General features: G+C 42.5%; 2 protein-coding genes across 2 annotated transcripts; both read left to right on the forward strand.

Annotated features, from left to right (window-relative positions):
- LOC106566055 (protein shisa-4) lies at nt 1-9299 on the forward strand. The gene is made up of 5 exons (XM_014133866.2): nt 1-274; nt 4056-4233; nt 4687-4823; nt 5618-5821; nt 6326-9299. The coding sequence occupies exons 1-5, from the start codon at nt 199-201 to the stop codon at nt 6373-6375; spliced, it is 645 nt and encodes a 214-aa protein (XP_013989341.1). The 5' UTR covers nt 1-198; the 3' UTR covers nt 6376-9299.
- Nucleotides 9300-10359: 1060 nt separating this feature from the next.
- On the forward strand, nt 10360-17276 carry LOC106566054 (leiomodin-1). Its single transcript, XM_014133865.2, has 3 exons — nt 10360-10890; nt 13465-15261; nt 15362-17276. Exons 1-3 carry the CDS (start codon nt 10630-10632, stop codon nt 15386-15388), a joined length of 2085 nt encoding a protein of 694 aa, XP_013989340.1. The 5' UTR covers nt 10360-10629; the 3' UTR covers nt 15389-17276.
- Nucleotides 17277-19620: the final 2344 nt, after the last annotated feature.

Below are 19620 nucleotides of genomic sequence, written 5' to 3' on the forward strand. Positions count from 1 at the left end.
ACTGGGTGAACAGCGTCACATGCGATGTTATTCTACCCAGATTTTGTTGATAATTCACCTCATTCCCGAGTGTCATATAATTCCGTAACTAGAGCATTATTATAGAGATTGTTATTTAAAGTGGCGTATGGAGCGAAATAGCTGTTAAATCTGCCATTGGTTTCCGGAAAAATCAGCAGTTGAACCATTTTGCATAGTATGTTTACAGTGGGCAAGATGTCCCTTATCGCAATGGCTCTGCTGGTGATCACCGTCCTTCTCTCCGCCTGGCAGGGTAAGTATTGACAATGCTGCTTGGTTTTTCTAACAGGCCGCACTAGGCTACATTTCTTGATACATTCTTGAAACATGTGTAAAATGTATCCATCCATACATTGTAGCGGTCGAATCCACTCGACACCTAGGGCTAAAATGGATCCAGATGATGTCTGAACGTTCCAAGGGGTGTCCAAACATAGAAATAATATACATTCATTCTATTTCTATGGTCCAGACAGTATTAAAGCATTTTTTGTTTTCCGCCTGTTTTACTAATATTTATTATCGACCTTTTGATTTTTTTTATTAAATGAATGTGGATTTTTGTATTTAAGAATTGCTATCAAGATATGGTGGTCTCAAATATGAAACGCACGATAGCCAAATATTCCCTAGCCTACGAAGACAACTGTTATTCTGTTAAAGGCCTAACGTTATGTGTTATTTAATTTCGTAATTTTATCTCTAATAGACTTACCTGTTTATTGAAAATTATTTATGTGAAATTTATGAATCACAAAATAATCTGTAAATCAAACAATATTAGAACCCATTGGTGTCAACAATACATCATTGGCAGAAATTATCAGGGGAACACATCTAATTTTAATTTGATTGGATGAAATCAACTGATCAATCAATTAACTATTTAATACATTTTATTTTTATTTATTTGATTTATTTCACCTTTATTTAACCAGGTAGGCAAGTTGAGAACAAGTTCTCATTTACAATTGCGACCTGGCCAAGATAAAGTAAAGCAGTTCGACAACATACAACAACACAGAGTCACACATGGAGTAAAACAAATATACAGTCAATAATACAGTAGAAAAATAAGTATGTACAATGTGAGCAAATGAGGTGAGATAAGGGAGGTAAAGGCAAAAAAGTTCATGGTGGCAGAGTAAATACAATATAGCAAGTAAAACACTGGAATGGTAAATTTGTAGTAGAAGAAAGTGCAAAGTAGAAATAGAGATAATGGGGTGCAAAGGAGCAAAATAAAATAAATAAATACAGTAGGGGAAGAGGTAGTTGTTTGGGCTAAATTATAGATGGGCTATGTACAGGTCCAGTAATCTGTGAGCTGCTCTGACAGCTGGTGCTTAAAGCTAGTGAGGGAGATAAGTGTTTCCAGTTTCAGAGATTTTTGTAGTTCGTTCCAGTCATTGGCAGCAGAGAACTGGAAAGAGAGACGGCCAAAGGAGGAATTGGCTTTGGGGGTGACCAGGGAGATATACCTGCTGGAGCTTGTGCTACAGGTGGGTGCTGCTATGGGGACCAGTGAGCGGAGATAAGGGGGGACTTTACCTAGCAAGGTCTTGTAGATGACCTGGAGCCAGTGGGTTTGGCGACGATTATGAAGCAATGGCTAGCCAACGAGAGCGTACAGGTCGCAGTGGTGGGCAGTATATGGGGCTTTGGTGACAAAACGGATGGCACTGTGATAGACTGCATCCAGTTTGTTGAGTAGGGTATTGGAGGCTATTTTGTAAATGACATCGCCAAAGTCGAGGATTGGTAGGATGGTCAGTTTTACGAGCGTATGTTTGGCAGCATGAGTGAAGGATGCTTTGTTGCGAAATAGGAAGCCAATTCTTGATTTAACTTTGGATTGGAGATGTGAGTCTGGAAGGAGAGTTTACAGTCTAACCAGACACCTAGGTATTTGTAGTTGTCCACATATTCTAAGTCAGAACCATCCAGAGTAGTGATGCAGGACAGGCGGGCAGGTGCAGGCAGCGATCGGTTGAAGAGCATGCATTTAGTTTTACTTGTATTTAGGAGCAGTTGGAGGCCACGGAAGGAGAGTTGTATGGCATTGAAGCTCATCTGGAGGGTTGTTAACACAGTGTCCAAAGAAGGGCCAGAAGTATACAGAATGGTGTCGTCTGCGTAGAGGTGGATCAGAGACTCACCAGCAGCAAGAGCGACATCATTGATGTATACAGAGAAAAGAGTTGGCCCAAGAATTGAACCCTGTGGCACCCCCATAGAGACTGCCAGAGGTCCGGACAACAGGCCCTCCGATTTGACACACTGAGCTCTATCAGAGAAGTAGTTGGTGAACCAGGCGATGCAATCATTAGAGAAACCAAGGCTATTGAGTCTGCCGATTAGGATGTGGTGATTGACAGAGTCGAAAGCTTTGGCCAGGTCAATGAAAACGGCAGCACAGTATTGTTTCTTATCGATGGCGGTTATGATATCGTTTAGGACCTTGAGCGTGGCTGAGGTGCACCCATGACCAGCTCTGAAACCAGATTGCATAGCGGAGAAGGTGCGGTGGGATTCGAAATGGTCGGTAATCTGTTTGTTGACTTGGCTTTCGAAGACCTTAGAAAGTCAGGGTAGGATGGATATAGGTCTATAGCAATTTGGGTCAAGAGGTCCCCTCCTTTGAAGAGGGGGATGACAGCAGCTGCTTTCCAATCTATGGGAATCTCAGACGACACGAAAGAGAGGTTGAACAGGCTAGTAATAGGGGTTGCAATAATTTCGGCAGATCATTTTAGAAAGAAAGGGTCCAGATTGTCTAGCCCGGCTGATTTGTAGGGGTCCAGATTTTGCAGCTCTTTCAGAACATCAGCTGAATGGATTTGGGAGAAGGAGAAATGGGGAAGGCTTCGGCGAGTAGCTGTGGGGGGTGCAGTGTTGTTGACTGCAGTAGGGGTAGCCAGGTGGAAAGCATGGCCAGCCGTAGAAAAATGCTTATTGAAATTCTCAATTATAGTGGATTTATCGGAGGTGACAGAGTTTCCTATCCTCAGTGCAGTGGGCAGTTGGGAGGAGGTGTTCTTATTCTCCATGGACTTTACAATGTCCCAGAACTTTTTTGAATTTGTGTTGCAGGAAGCAAATTTCTGCTTGGAAAAGCTAGCCTTGGCTTTTCTAACTGCCTGTGTATATTGGTTTCTAACTTCCCTGAAAAGTTGCATATCACGGGGGCTGTTTGATGCTAATGCAGAATGCCATAGGATGTTTTTGTGTTGGTTAAGGGCAGTCAGGTCTGGAGAGAACCAAGGGCTATATCTGTTCCTGGTTCTAAATTTCTTGAATGGGGCATGCTTATTTAAGATGGTGAGGAAGGCATTTAAAAAAAATAACCAGGCATCCTCTACTGACGGGATGAGGTCAATATCCTTCCAGGATACCAGGGCCAGGTCGATTAGAAAGGCCTGCTCACTGAAGTGTTTCAGGGAGTGTTTGACAGTGATGAGTGGAGGTCGTTTGACCGTAGACCCATTACGGATGCAGGCAATGAGGCAGTGATCGCTGAGATCCTGGTTGAAAACAGCAGAGGTGTATTTAGAGGGCAAGTTGGTTAGGATGATATCTATGAGGGTGCCAGTGTTTACGGCTTTGGGGTGGTACCTGGTGTGTCATTAATAATTTGACATTATATATACATAAATGACATTATATATACAGTATATTGCACTAAAAGTGGATTGACTTAATTCAATTCACATGGTTTCATATGACATGGGCTCAAAGAGATTAATCTGTAGTCCCTTGGGCCAGAAGGAAATTACATTAATGAAGGAGGAATTTATTAATATGGGTTTGGAGGGACCTATATGCAGAACCTCTGAACATTTTTACTGTGTCATTCTCCAACCTTCTATTTCAAGTGTAATTACACAGTAGTTATTCGGTGAGATGTAGAAGATGGGCTGTTTGGTGTCTAACTAAATCTATTAACACCCCTGAGTGGTCTCAGGGCGAGTGTAATCAGCTTTCTATTGCCTCTGTAAGCCCACCCTTCTAAGTGTGTCTGTCTGTCTCTGCAGTGGGTGCCATTGATGACTGCTTGTGGTACGTGGATAAAAATGGCACTTGGCACAACGGGGTCCCCTGTCCCCTCATGACCTTCTGTTGTGGGAACTGCCACAAGCGCTACTGTTGCTTGGATGGCCTCAAGAGGATCACTGAGAGGGAGCAGAAGCGCTGCATGCTCTTCCAGTTCAGGTGTGTGTGTGTGACTGACTCCGTTCAGATGTTATTTTTCTAGCTGTTGCGTGTTAGTTATATTTTGCTAATTGACTCTACATTACTCCCCTCAAACCATATAAACTCATAGCAACTCATATAAACTCACAGCAACCCACAGAAATGCATAGAAACTAGGATTAGGTCCCCACTGTCCATATACCTTCATTTATTATGATCTAAAAGGCAAATCCGATACTCTGAGAAGATTTGTGAATAGCTGAGCTGTGGCAGAGATGGGACTTCAAAGCTGTTCATAAACCCTGAAACTTTGGGCTCACAGAGTTCCTCTGGAGGAAGACAGTTGGTAGTTGGAACACTGATACTTCTCTACTTAATGTTAGAATGAGGTAAAACATTTCTTGCTATTACTCTGAGTGTTTTTAGAAAGAATCAAACGTCTTCCCATCCATCCCTCCCTCCCTCTCCTAGCCCTACCACCATCGCCGGCATGGCTTCGTCCATCCTGCTCTTCGTGGCTATCATTGCTACCATGGTGAGCTGCTTCATGTGCTCCTGCTGTTACCTCTACCAGCAGCGACAGCAGCGTGGCAGGACGCACTATGATGGTAACATGTTGGGTTGATATTAGCACAATGTGTTGATGTGATGAAGTACTGTATATAGTATATTGCAGTTGGGTGTGTGTGGAGTTGCAGTTGGGTGTGGAGTTGCAGTTGGGTGTGGAGTTGCAGTTGGGTGTGGAGTTGCAGTTGGGTGTGGGTGTGGAGTTGCAGTTGGGTGTGGAGTTGCAGTTGGGTGTGGAGTTGCAGTGTGGGTGTGGAGTTGCAGTGTGGGTGTGGAGTTGCAGTGTGGGTGTGGAGTTGCAGTTGGGTGTGGGTGTGGAGTTGCAGTTGGGTGTGGGTGTGGAGTTGCAGTTGGGTGTGGAGTTGCAGTGTGGGTGTGGAGTTGCAGTGTGGGTGTGGAGTTGCAGTTGGGTGTGGAGTTGCAGTTGGGTGTGGAGTTGCAATTGGGTGTGGAGTTGCAGTTGGGTGTGGAGTTGCAGTGGAGTTGCAGTTGCAGTTGGGTGTGGAGTTGCAGTGGAGTTGCAGTTGCAGTTGGGTGTGGAGTTGCAGTGGAGTTGCAGTTGCAGTTGGGTGTGGAGTTGCAGTTGGGTGTGGAGTTGCAATTGGGTGTGGAGTTGCAGTTGGGGGTGGAGTTGCAGTGGAGTTGCAGTTGGGTGTGGAGTTGCAGTTGGGGGTGGGTGTAATTATAATGTCAGGCGTAGTTATGTGAAAAGGATTTGAGAAAAAGTGAAAATGGGGGTGGGGATTCATTGAATTAGTGAGATCCCAGTGTACTGTATTTCCATATTGACTCACTGATAAGGAAGCTCACTACAACCTTTATGCTTCAACCTCAGCCCAGCACATCCCTATGGCCCCCTACCCCGTGGAGCCCATGTATGACGCTTACGGCAAGCCGCTGGTGATGGGACATCCTGATTATCCACACTCTGGTTACCCAATGGCACCTCAGTACCCTGGCATGCCACAGCCGTACCCCATGATGTACCCCGGGCCGTACACCCCGTACCCCATGGCAGACCCTGGCTACCCTCAGGGAGGTAAGAGGACAACCACACTCTGTTATTAATACTGACTGACATAATTTTTGATTGGTTGATTGATTTTTAGACTAATGCAATATCAATGTCTGAAGTTTACGCAAAATCATGAGGCTAATATTGATATGGGTTGTATTCATAAAGATCTAGAGCCAGATATTGTATTTTATTTAACCAATAAGGCCTGAGGGGGTGTGGTATATGGCCAATATACCACGGCTAAGGGCTCTTCTTAGGCACGACACAACCACAGCTAAGGACACAGCCCTTAGCCGTGGTTTATTGGCCATATATCACAAACCCCAGAGCTGACTTATTGCTATTATAAACTGTTTACCAATGTAGTCAGAGCAGTAAAAATACATGTTTTGTCATACTTGTGGTATATTTATTTTTTATTTTTAAATCGTCTGATATACCACGGCTATCAGCCAATCAGAATTCAGGGCTCGAACCACCCAGTTTATAAATAATAATTGACCTTTTTACTGTTGTGTGTTACAGCACCCCCTCCTTACTCCCCACCCCAGTACACCCCCCACCCCAGTCACTGATGGGATGATAACATGTACATGGTGGGAGATGAGAGGAGAAAGACAAAGGAAGGACTGCGTCAGAAAGAGAAGGCGACCACGAGACAACTCGGCTCTCCTAGTGGTTGTCCAGTGAAAGATAACCAGAGGCACTTTCCTTTATTTACTACATCCTTCAATGGAACAGAGCATGTGTTGAGTTGGGTTTTCCTGTCAGTCCTGACACTGAACTTGATTCCTACTGACAGTCTGGACAATGTCACACCAAGTGAAGTAACCATCCTGCATCCATGCACTCACTCTCACATCCATCCATCACAATTAGGGTAACCCATTCTATAAAGTCACACACTACCGTTTGTTTGACATTCATTCTCTGTTGAAGACGTTTGACTTGAGCAATGGTCAACATCTATTTTCACAGTCTGGCCACTACCAGATTAAAGCCAACATGAGGTCATACCTGCCTGCAGATAACACTGTGTGTGGGAGCTGATTGTAGAGTCGTATGTTGAATAAAAGTCAGAATGCTCAGAGTTGATTGCTCCTCTCGCTCTATCGGATCCCTTTAGCCAGCTCTTACTGCAGGTTCACATTCTGTGGGGATTTCTTTGCCCTCTCACGCTTAGCTTGTCTTTCCAAATAGAATATCATTAACTCTATTCATATTAGAGAGTCAGTTATCCAGGTTCTGCTACGTCCCAAGGTGTCATTGTAATCAGTTGTCAGAAAGTTTATTTATTAGTGGCATCTGTGTAAATGTTTTTCCTGTAATATATCAGGTCAATGTATATTTAATAACTTAAATAACAAATCTGAGCCTTATGTCATCGTGAATTCAAGATAAACAATTTCAATACGTATTTTGTAAAATATATTTTATGTTTGAAGGTTTACATATGAACAAATAATGATCGTTTTAACATACTATCGCAACTTTTAAAAACATTGTACCATTAAATGGTTTGAGCATTTGTTTTACAGGTTATATTTCTGGTTATTACATTTCTCTCTGAGCCATCGTTGTGCACCTTGTGTGATGTTAGAGCTGCACAGTAGGACATGACGTGTAGGACATTATTACCAGCAGGTGAATGGCTCATCCAGGTCAAATGTGTTGGATAAGGTGACATTCTATTTTACCATCACTGAGATTCTTGATACATTTTTCCATTGAAAACACGAGTTGTTTCAAAGCACACTGAGAATCTTGGCATGAAAAAGGTGGAACAATTATGCAAAATATCTAGTGATTCAGCTACTGTTTATGTGTCAATGTAAAACAATGACATACTATTATTTATAACCACTATTGTTACTAGGTCACAATTTGAATGACTTGATTACTTTGGTATTTATTGTCAACATGTAAAGTAATATGCACACCACAATACATACTTGACTTTATACTGGGTTTGCTGATGGGTTTGCTTAATGAATGCACTTATTTTATTGTGTACATTTAACATTTTTACCAGCGTGTAAATCAAATCTGTTACTAGTAGAACGGTTACCAGATATTACTTGTTGGTTGTTTAATGGATGTTGTAATATATAATAAGTGCTGTTTTTTCTAATAACATAAATTATAACTTTAGAATGTAAAATGCTGTAATAGCTGTCTTTAATTGCATTTCAAATACTCATAGTTAAAAAAATAACATTTTTTATTCATTGCCTTGCAATCAATGATATCATTACCTTCATTGTGTAAAACTTTAGTTTACTAGAAGGTTTTGTTGATGACGCCATCAAGGCGGTTTCTGATTGGAAGGCAGAAAAGTAAATATGTTAAGCAGGGGCGATTTTAGAATATAAATCTTGGTAGGGCAAATAATTAGTAAAAAAATATATAAAAAATGTATGCATGCCAGCAAAGCCACAACGCTCAACAATACATTAATTGCACTATAACGGTGACCACGAACTGTTAGGGCCTACATTTAAAAAATAAATCTTTTTTTTTTTGATTTTATTTAACTAAGCAAGTCAGTTAAGAACAAATTCTTATTTACAATGACAGCCTACCTCAGCCAAACCCGGACGACGCTGGGCCAATTGTACGCCACCCTACGGAACTCCCAATCACGGCCAGATGTGATTCCACCTGGATTTGAACCAGCAACTGTAGGGTCACCTCTTGCACTGAGATGCAGTGCCTTAGATCGCTGTGCCACTCAGGAGCCAATAAAGCTGTCCCAACAACAGTCCGGATACCTTACCAATGCTATACCTGGCTATCAGCGGAGTAATTACATATTACATCATTTGGCATATTACATCATCAGCAGCATACAATATATTTTTGGACTCACCTTGTGCTGTGCTCAGTTGAACAGGAAGGTAGCACGACGGTCCTTCGTGGGCAAATTTTGTCATCAAAGTCTGGCATTCTCTGTATTTATGGTGCTTTCAAGACAACTGGTAACTTGGAAAAAAATCAGGGTCGAATCATGATGAATTCAGTGATCTTCAGGTCGGAGCTCTAGAAAGAGGCCTGAGTTCCTGACTTACAATTCCGAGTTGGATGACTGTTCAAAATGTATTTTCCCAGTCGGAGCTCGTTTTTTCCCCAGAGTTCCCAGTTGTCCTGAACTCAGATTTCCTTGTTCCGAGTTTCGAGTTGTTTTGAGTGCGGCAGAATTCATGCTGGATTGACAGCATGGCCAATATTGAATGTTTATCCTTTTAAGCTTGGAAAAGAGACCCTTAAACCCAGACTTGAGACCACACACCCACTCCACTGAATAGCAGGCTAGTGATTGCTTTGCAATGCTTGCAGTTAGCCACTGATTCCTTCCAAACCACTCATTGTTGAATTTGTGATTTCCAACTTGTTGTGTAATGTTAATGTCCAATGGCCGATGAGCACCAATATGTTTTATGTATATTTTCAATTAGTTATTTCTCTTCATATGACAACGATTAAAAATGATTTGCCAGTAGATTGTCGACTTGATTTATGATGACTGCTAGCTAAGATTTTGAAACTATGATGTTGACATGATCAGTCAAATCAAAGCTACTGTAGATATAATGTCATTTTACGTCCTTGTATCTGTGGCCAATGACCTTGAGCCTTCTTGGATGTGCACTTCTAATAAACTATATGGCAGCATCCAAGGGGCTTGAATTTTTGAGCTCAACCCTTAGATTGGGCGGTGACGTAGTATCCCCATGAGTGACGAACACTGAGCCAATCACGGTGCAACTAGAGAACATTACCAACCCTTATGCTCCGTATTTTCCGCTGGTTGCCCCACCACCGCAGAAAGCACTGAGCTAGGCTGAAACACCTGCATTTTGGAGCTGCCTTACTCAAGCTTTATTATGTCAATGATTATTTATTATCTTTTTACACTGTTTGCAAACTGATATGTGACACGTATTAATGCCAAAATAACATTCCAAACAGGCCACAAATGATATTTGTTTTTCTTTAAGATAAAAAGGTGGGCAGCCCCGCCCTGAATTACGGGTTGCCACTGATGTTAAGTCAATCTATCACTGAATGTATGAAAGGGGTCATGATAATGATGGTAGTGTACTATTGTGACCAGTAGATGTCCTCAATTTGTTACTTTTCCACCAAGTGAAATATCCCTCTTCTTTTAGTTCAAAATGCGATTTTTGAATGTACAGTATTTCAGCACAGTGTTAGACTTTTCGTGTTGGAACAATGTTTCATATGTGTTTTTCTAGTCATTAGCTCGTTATTAGTTATCTCATGAAACTATGTAATAAAACACCTCAATAGCATGGACACATCGCATAATACAAATTCAACTTTACAAGTTTGTTTTCATGAAGTCTGTGTTGATTAAACACAGAACCCTCTTGAAGTAATGCTGTAATCATGAAAGAGGAAGTAGCTCTGTGTTATACTATGCTTTGGCATTTCTGTAAACCACCGCCCTTCCCTTTGCCTTTAAAGGACTATGTACCCTACACTAAATATGGACATGCAGTTTCACAGGATTTCAAAGAATGTCCCAGCCTCACACACCAACTTTCATCATAGGCTAACACTCCATACTGGTACCTGACTGCAAGCTGAGTCTCTAGTCCTCCCTCTTAGCACCAGAATTGATGCCTCTGGTGGCGTCTCAGTGAGAGAGACACCACCTTCGGCCCATGGGGATATTCTGCAAGCTCCTACACTAGGAAAGAACAATATTCTAAAGGAGATACCATACAACTCGTAGGCTACAAACCCTTTACATCTGTTCTGCTCCGAGGGTATTTTCTTTGAGTGTTCTCCAGCCAGAGGTAACCATGTCCAGGAGGAAGGTTAGGGGACTGACGCGAACGGGCCGGCAGGTGAGCGAGGACCCTGATCTGGACAACCTGCTGTCCAACCTGTCCCCTGAGGAGATGGAGGAGTTGGAGAAGGAGGTGTTGGTGATCCCGGACCTGGATCCCAACGAGGGAATAGTCATAGAACAGCCTGCCACTAACGCTGTCCGGGACCGGGATGCTAAGCTGGACAGCCGAGAGCGTCCAGGGAAGCTCAGCCAAAGGGAACAGTCTATTGAGGTATGATAACTGAACATCAAGTCAGTGGAACCCCCACAGTTAATGTTTATTATGTGTGAGACTGAGATGGTCTAACGTCTGCCTTCTGAGATGCTTTACTGACACAATCTGTCACTTTAGGTGTTTATCCTATGTTTATCTACCTGGTTTATCCCTTAACTGATAAATCTGTTGAATCTCAGCGATGTTGACAAAACTGATAGTGGTGGAAGTTGATCACATCCTTTCAGATCGAGACTACTTTCAACCCCCTCACATCAGCTCCACCCGTTTCACGTAACTGTTATACTATAATACTATAATAAAACACATTTTGGTTAATAGGACTGGCTGTTGGAAGCCAGAGAAACAAATTACAATTCACAAATGTCTAATAGTTCATTTAGGTTAGTGTTTCTTGAACAGGTATTTTGATGATACTTCTGACATTTACTCCCCTGCCAACGGGACCTTGGAAAAGATTCCAGCAGCTCATGCTCCACATAAATCATCCTCCACTGCTGCTAGTTCTAATGCCAGAAAAAACATTATTGTATACCCCTCAGAGGCTTTCACATTCTTCGCTCAAGTCTCTTTTGGTAAACAGAGGAAATGCTTAAAGATACAGAGATGTCAGATTGTAGTAGCTTTGTAGTTTATAGGTCAAATATTTGTTGTTTTTGTAGCTGACAGCTTTAATGTTTCCCCTACCAGGTAGGGGGAAACCGAGCCATGAGGTTGGAAGTGTATAAAAAATGGGCACTTCAGATGATTGAGCCTGGGCTCTGTGGAGCTTCTTAATCCCGGCCTGATAGAATTCCTTGGTTGATTGTTCCTTACCGCCTTTTAAGGACACATCTGCCAGGGCCGCAGCCTTGCACAGCAAAACAGATGGAGCAAGGCTCACAAATCAAACACTTAGCTGCTCTGCAAATGTATTCTGCACTATAAAAAGGCTCCCCCATGCACACTGTAAACACATGGTATATAATGTCAAGTTTACTTTACATGCTGTGGGATTATATCATAGTTTATGTCATACTGTGCTCTCAGGGAGCCAATATGTTATTCTTCATAAATAGCCTTGAAATAAAACTAGACTGGTATTACCAAGACTCGTTTTAATATTTAATATTAATATTTCTAGAGAACATGAATGAGCAAATGCATGTTTTTGTGTAAATCATTGGTAAACAAAGGCTTACAGGGTTACATAATCAAGGATACAGACTGATTTGGATTTGGAGCTGGAGCTGGAGGACAGGCCTGTGATTAATCATCTTAATAGGGCTGTTGCTGGTTGACATCATAGAATGGTGGCCATGCGGGGATGACCATAACAGGCAAGGCACATTGGCAAATTAAACACACATGAAACACAATATCTTGATTCGAATTGGATGATACCGTAGAAACAATTAAGAAAAATGTACTGAGTTATAGTTCATAGCAGGAAATCGGTCAATTGAAATAAAATCATTAGGCCCTAATCTATGGATTTCACATGACTGGGTATACAGATATGCATCTGTTGGTCACAGATACCTTTAAAAAGAAGGTAGGGGCGTAGATCAGAAAACCAGTCAGTATCCGGTGTGACCACCATTTGCCTCATGCAATGCGACATCTCCTTCGCATAGAGTTGATCAGGCTGTTAATTGTGGCCTGTAGAATGTTGTCCCACTCTTCAATGGCTGTGCAAAGTTGTTGGATATTCCCAGGAACAGGAACCCGCTGTCGCACACGTCAATCCAGAGCATCCCAAACATGCTCAATGAGTGACATGTCTGGTTTGTACGCAGGCCATGGAAGAACTGGGATATTTTCAGCTTCCAGGAATTGTGTACAGATCCTTGCAACATGGGGCAGTGCCTCAAGACCATTGATAAAATGCAATTGTATTCATTGTCCGTAGCTTATGCCTGCCCATACCATAACCCACCGCCACCATGGGGCACTCTGTTCACAATGTTGACATCAGCAAACCACTCGCCCACACGACGCCATACACGTGGTCTGCGGTTATGAGGCCAGTTGGATGTACTGCCAATTCCACTAAAACGACGTTGGAGGCAGCTTATGGTAGAGAAATGAACATTAAATTATTTGGCGACAGCTCTGGTGGACATTCCTGCAGTCAACATGCCAATTGCACTCTCCCTCAAAACTTAAGACATCTGTGGCATTGTGTTGTGTGACAAAACTGCACATTTTTAGTGGCCTTTTATTGGCACCAGCACAAGGTGCACCTGTGTAATGATCATGCTGTTTAATCAGCTTCTTGATATGCCACATCTTTCCGGTGGATGGATTATCTTGGCAAGAAGAAATGCTCACTAACAGGGATGTAAACAAATTTGTTCTCCAAGTGTGGGAGAAATAATCTTTTTGTGCGTATGGAACATTTCTGGGATATTTTATTTCTGCTCATGAAACATGGGACCAACATTTTAATGATGTGTTTATATTTTTGTTCAGTATATTACTGTTTGGATTGTTGTGTGGATTCTTGAAAGTCTTGTCAATGTGTACAGTATACTGTTCAGATTAATTTCATTGTGGAAACATCCCTATGTAATGTTTCTTCTCCTGCAGGGAGAACCCAAGAAGGAGAGCCGGAAACAAGAGTACCTGAGGAAGATGGGCCTGAGTCAGGAGGGGAAGGAAGGAGGAGGGATCAGGAGGCAATCAAGTATCTCCACTGAACGAGAGAACAAGATGGTGGAGAGAAATAACAAAGGTCCGGACTGTACTAAAGAGGACAGAGCCAGCCTGTCTAGTAGATACAGGAGAGAGGAGAGCAAACAAAAAGACGTGAAAGAGACCACTAGAGAAAGCTTCAAAAGAGTTGAGAGTAGCGACGCTGACGTGAAAGATACAACTAGAGACAGATTCGGGAGAGGGGAGAGTAGGGACATTGTAGAGAAAGAGGATGCCAAAGAAAGAGAGAAAATTGAGGATAGCAAGCTTAAGGAGAAAAGAGACAATAGATTGAGCACCAGTAATAAGACAAAAGAAATGATCTCGAAGTTACAGGAGAAAAAGGAAAAAGAGGAGATCAAGGAGAAAGAAAGAAAGGAGGAGAGTAGGAAAAGAGGTGAAAACAAGACAAGGGGACTTGTGTCAAAGTTGGTGGAAAAGCAAAGTCACGTTGAAGAGAGTAAACCAGAAGATAAGAAAGCCAGAGTGGAAGAGAAGGACAAGCCCAATAAAGACAAGTTTGACTTGAAACTTGAGCGTCAAAAGTTGCCAAAAGAGGAGGAGAGCGGAAGTGAGAAGCAAGTGGAGAAGGAAGATCCTAAGGTGAAAGTGAAAGAAGATGGTAAGGATAATGAGAAAGACATGGTGTTAAAACGCAAGGACAGTATGAAAGCGAAAGATAGGAGTATCACAGATAAGGAAACAGAAGAGAAACAGGGAAAAGATTTGAATGAAGGACTAAAATCCATCAAGGGTGATGAACAACGTGGGAACTCTGTGGCGAACAAGAGCACACCTAGCAATCCCAAAGTAGAGGAGGAAGAAGACGAGGACTCCAGCATGTTCGATGACCTCATGGAGCAGGTTCGCAGCAACGACCCCACCATGACCGAGCTCAACGTCAACAACTCTGAGGTCATCAAGGCTAAAACACTCATCCAGTTTGCAGAGGCCTTGAATAAAAACACCCACATTAAGACATTCGCCTTGGCCAACTGCCGTGCTGACGACCACGTGGCCTATGCCATCGCGGGCACCTTGCGCAGCAACACGTCTATCACAAGCATCAACCTGGACTCAAACCTTCTCACCCCCAAGGGTATAATGGCCCTGATCCAGGCCTTGCAGAAAAACACTACACTCACCGAGCTGCGCTTCCACAACCAGAGGCACATCTGTGGGGGAAAGACAGAAATGGAAATGACCAAGATATTGAAAGACAACACCACCCTCCTGAAGCTGGGCTATGGCTTTGAGCTTGCCGGCCCACGCATGACCATGACCAACATCCTGAGCCGCAACATGGACAAGCAGCGACAGCGGCGCCTACAGGAGCAGAAGCTGGCCCAGGCCAATGGTGAGAAGAAAGGGGCACTAGAGGTCCCCAAAACTGCTGGAGGATTCCTCCGGGGTTCCCCCAAGGCTTCCCCTAAACCCTCCCCACATCCCTCACCAATGGCCTCGCCAAAGTTGACTCCTAAAAAAGGACCAGGAGTGGGACCTCCTCCACCCCCTCCTCCTGGAGGACCACCCCCACCTCCACCCCCCATGCTGGACATAGACTCCCTACGCAACTCCCTGACGCCTGCATCACAGAGGAAGATGGATGATAAGGCCAACAAAACCGGTGTTAACTCCAGGGACCAACTGCTGGACTCCATTAGGAATGCCAATATGAAGAAACTGAAGAAGGTAAGATGGGGAAAGGATCAATTGCTGATAGACAGAAAGAGTTGTAACACATGTATATATTTATATGCCTATCCATACACCATCCCCTCTCTTCCTACAGGTTGCGGTACCAAAGCTGTTGCAGTAGTCCTCTGGAATCGAGACCATAACCGAAGAAATAGGAACCACACAGGTGGTCTTGAACGTGGATCAAAACTCCTACACATCCCATGCATAGACAGACACACAGTCTGACCACTGTGCTGCGAGGTTGATAAGGCAGGCAAGCAGAGAATGAACAGATGATTTCTATTGGATGCACGGCTTCCACTGTGCCGTGAGTTCTCTCCTTAAGCTATACACTGGACTGCAGGGACCCTGTGGAGCGAGTTTTTCAGCAGGACGTGCCCTGAGGTCCTATATGTCTGCCTTTGTCTGTGTTGATACTTTGCCTGTTATTTGCACTAGATTATGAAGTCGTTCATATGGTATGTTGACAAGCATATGTGGCATGATGTGTACAGTATAATGTGTGGGCGTGGTAACTGATAAGCAGGTCAAACAGTTTTCTGTAAATTCTATACAAATCTACTTTAACATTCATTGAAAAATTGGACTGTAATTTGACAGTTTATTTATTTGTGGAGGGAATCACCTCGTGGCTTGTGACATAGAATTTTGACAAAACTGCTGATTCTCCATGGTATATTATCAGGGAATTAAAATGGGGTTAGACTTCGAAAATTCACAGGGGGAGGAGAGAAGGTGGTTTGTAATGTGTGTCATTGCCAAATCTCAAGACTGACATCTCAGGCAAAGTTTTCACATAAAAAGCAACCTATAATCCCAGTCTTCTTTGAACGATTCAGTAAGGAAGTTCAGTCTTATTTGGATGTAAGTATGGTCGCCCTTTTAGTAATAACAACGTTATGTATAAAGTTATTTTCATACATTTTGCTTAAAGTGCAAAAAATTATAATTCTAACAGAAGAAAAAAAACGACACTGTCAAAAGCAAAGAGAACAAATCACAGAATACTATTTACAGCAACAACAATGCAAATATATTCTAGGCTGGGCGTCTTACGATTAAGGATGTCAAAACAGTTTATTTTATTAACATGTCAGAGCAGCCTTGTTGAGCTATGCAATACTAGCTCCTGAGTGGTGCAGCGGTCTAAGGCACTGCATCTCAGTGCTAGAGGTGTCACTACAGACCCTGGTTCGATCCTGGGCTGTATCACAACCGGCTGTGATCGGGAGTCCCATAGGGCGGCGCACAAGTGGCCCAGCGTCGTCCGGGTTAGGGGAGGGTTTGGCTGGGGTATTCTGTCATTGTAAATAAGAATGTGTTCTTAACTGACTTGCCTGGTTAAATAGAATACAAAATAATAATACATTTTAAAAAATAATAATAATTGGATGTGTTGTTGTACAGAGTGTCTCACTGCTCTAAAAGTGACTATTGACTATTTGTATGCATAATGTGGTTTCTCTGTCATATTAGACTTCACTAACTTTACTTACAGAGCTTGTATACCTTTAATAAAAAGTACTGATATGTTTGCAATTGAAAGTGTAATATAATAAACTTTATTTTAACAACTTTGCAATGAAGTACAAAAAGAATAAAGGTAAAAATACATTGTCTAATAATAAGATACAGGATGAGGTAATATCTGTCCATTATTTGATAGTACAGTACTGATACAAAGAAAATGCTAGGGATACGTTTACTGTATTTTGTTTTAATGTTAAACATCTATTAAAAAAATATTTTCCTTTCAGGGGGACATTCCCATTTTTTAATCTTAATACAATTTCTTCTGCTTGAGAAGTATTCAGTAGGCTATGTCTGTCTATTGCTTGGTTGACAGAATCAGGAATAATGTCCAGCATCTATATAAGATATGTTGTCTTGGTAGAGCCCTGTAACCTGCAATGATATCGAAGCTTTGTGACCGAATGGACCATTCTGTGTGCCATGCCGAGTATACAATGTCAAATGGATCCTAATAAAATGTTTGTGTACACACACAGAGAGCACTGAAGTGTTCCTTGGGAACAGAAAGCTAATGATCTAATGCGCTGTTGTGTGTATACTGTAAAGTCAATCTGATTTCCATTTCTGTACACATGGCTGGCGGACAAGACTAAATGGAATGTGAACTTTAGCTGGAGAGTACAGTACAGTATACTCTACAAGTTCTCTCCCACAAGATCATGTCCTTCACACAACCAACAAAAGAGAGAGGACTGTCTACTACCAGTGATTGACTTGGGTGGGAGCTCACTGGAGCGGAGTACCGGCACCTCAATGTTTCTAATGCTAGAGCTCCTGCACCTCTTATAGAATATTAGCTCAAAAGTGCCTAAATATAAACAGTAACGGCAACCCGAAGGAGTACCCGGCACCTATTTCAGTCCAAGTCAAGCACTGCTACTAGTTCTGACAACATTTGAGAAGTTGTGAGATGGCTCCTTTAAGGACATCATGTTCAAGGCAGTGGAAAAGCATTGCTCTCTCTGGCCAGTGCACTTGGGGTTGAGAGGGATAGCAACAGGTCAGTTTACATCTCGACTGCCTGGCCTAAACCTCTGCATCCATGAAATGCCTATATTTGGTCATTTCTCAATGAGGAGTTGCACTGTGATTCATTCCTTTCTCGTTCCTAATAATGGGAAGTGGGCCAGCGGTCTGTCTGGCTCTCCCCATGAACGCTGGTCTGATGGGGAGTGGGGTAGGGAGGAATCTGAAAATTATCAGCTTGTGTAATAGCCCAAACAGTGGGCTATTCCTGAAATGATCAGCTTGTGTAATTACACTTTATAACTTGGGCCATGAGTTTTTCCATATGATCTGACAAGATTGACATTTTAGCAGACGCTCTTATCCAGAGTGAATAGAGCCTTACTCAAGGGCATGTTGACAGATTGTTCACCTAGTCTTCCTGGGGATTTGAACCAGCAACCTTTTGGTTACTGCTCTTAACCGCAAGGCTACCTGCCACCCCAGATTGGATGGAAAATCTGACCTGTAGGCCTAGAGTCTTTGATGTGATTTGACCGTTTTTTCCTGGTCAGGTCACATGCTCAGGAAAAACTTGGGGTACTAATAATTGAAATTAGATTATAAAGAAAGAGTTTGGTCTTTGGGGAGTCTTTAACCAAAAATAGTATTTGGACAGCTAGATGACAAACTAGTTTCCAGAAAATCTATTAAAATCTTAAAGGGCCAAGAGTTTTTTCTGACCATAATAGGGCCCAGAGTTTGTCTTGACTTTCTATTTTAGTGAAGAGTTATCGACGAAGATAAAACTACAGACAGTACAGTATGAAGCTAGAAACTGCTTCTCCAATTGAAATCCCCGATCGCGATTTCATGGCAACGTCACGTTGGCTAGCTAAACTCATGCGAAGAAAACGTAGTCGGGTCTAACCATGGACTGTGGCCGTGTTCGAGAGCATACAAGCCATAATGTATCACGGGTAAATTGTGACTGACAGAATGATCTACAAATATTAATGAGTAATTATTTATGACGCAAGGTGATTTGCAGATCAGTCAGCCGGCAGCCGCCTGCACTGTCGGCTGCAATGTCGAACAAGCCAATTAAAAAGGGTCTAATGGTTGTTCCGCGCCGAACTGCGCAAGTGCAAGTTGTCAAATCAAAGGCACTCCTTCGATATAAAGTTGTTTTTTATGAAAAATGTAAACGTGTCAGTTTGTCATGTTCACAAGATCAAATCAAATCAAACTTTATTTCTCACGTGCTCCAAATACAACAGGTGTAGACCGTACCGTGAAATGCTCACTTACAAGCCCTTAACCAACAGTGCAGTTCAAGAAGAATTTAAGAAAATATTTACCAAATAAATAAAGTTAAAAATAATAAAAATATAATAAAAAGTAACAGAATAACATAACAATAACGAGGCTATATACAGGGGATACCAGTACCGAGTCAGTGTGCAGGGTACAGGTTAGTTGAGGTAATTTGTACATGTAGGTAGGGGTGAAATGACTATGCATAGATAATAAACAGCGAATAGCAGCAGAGTACAAAACAAATGGAGGGGGGGCATTTGATTAATTGTTCAGCAGTCTTATGGTTTGGGGATAGAAGCTGTTAAGGAGCCTTTGGTCCTAGACTTGGCGCTCTGGTACTGCTTGCAGTGTGGTAGCAGAGAAAACACTCTATAACTTGGGTGACTGGAGTCTCTGACAATTTTATGGGCTTTCCTCTGACACCGCCTATTATGTAGGTCCTGGATGGCAGGAAGCTTGGTCCCAGTGGGCTATACGCACTACCCTCTGTAGTGCCTTACGGTCAGATGCCGAGCAGTTGCCATACCAGGCGGTGATGCAACTGGTCAGGAT

The sequence above is a fragment of the Salmo salar genome, chromosome ssa12, assembly GCF_905237065.1.
Source record: "Salmo salar chromosome ssa12, Ssal_v3.1, whole genome shotgun sequence".
NCBI lineage: Eukaryota > Metazoa > Chordata > Actinopteri > Salmoniformes > Salmonidae > Salmo > Salmo salar.

What these genes read in the sequence shown, in the direction of transcription:
- LOC106566055 (XM_014133866.2), top strand. Translation starts at nt 199, where the DNA reads ATGTTTACAGTGGGCAAGATGTCCCTTATCGCAATGGCTCTGCTGGTG. An exon ending in TGCATGCTCTTCCAGTTCAG is followed by an intron (nt 4,234 to 4,686) that starts GTGTGTGTGTGT and finishes TCCCTCTCCTAG; the next exon opens with CCCTACCACCATCGCCGGCA. An exon ending in CCCTGGCTACCCTCAGGGAG is followed by an intron (nt 5,822 to 6,325) that starts GTAAGAGGACAA and finishes TGTGTGTTACAG; the next exon opens with CACCCCCTCCTTACTCCCCA.
- LOC106566054 (XM_014133865.2), top strand. Translation starts at nt 10,630, where the DNA reads ATGTCCAGGAGGAAGGTTAGGGGACTGACGCGAACGGGCCGGCAGGTG. An exon ending in AAAGGGAACAGTCTATTGAG is followed by an intron (nt 10,891 to 13,464) that starts GTATGATAACTG and finishes CTTCTCCTGCAG; the next exon opens with GGAGAACCCAAGAAGGAGAG. An exon ending in ATATGAAGAAACTGAAGAAG is followed by an intron (nt 15,262 to 15,361) that starts GTAAGATGGGGA and finishes CTCTTCCTACAG; the next exon opens with GTTGCGGTACCAAAGCTGTT.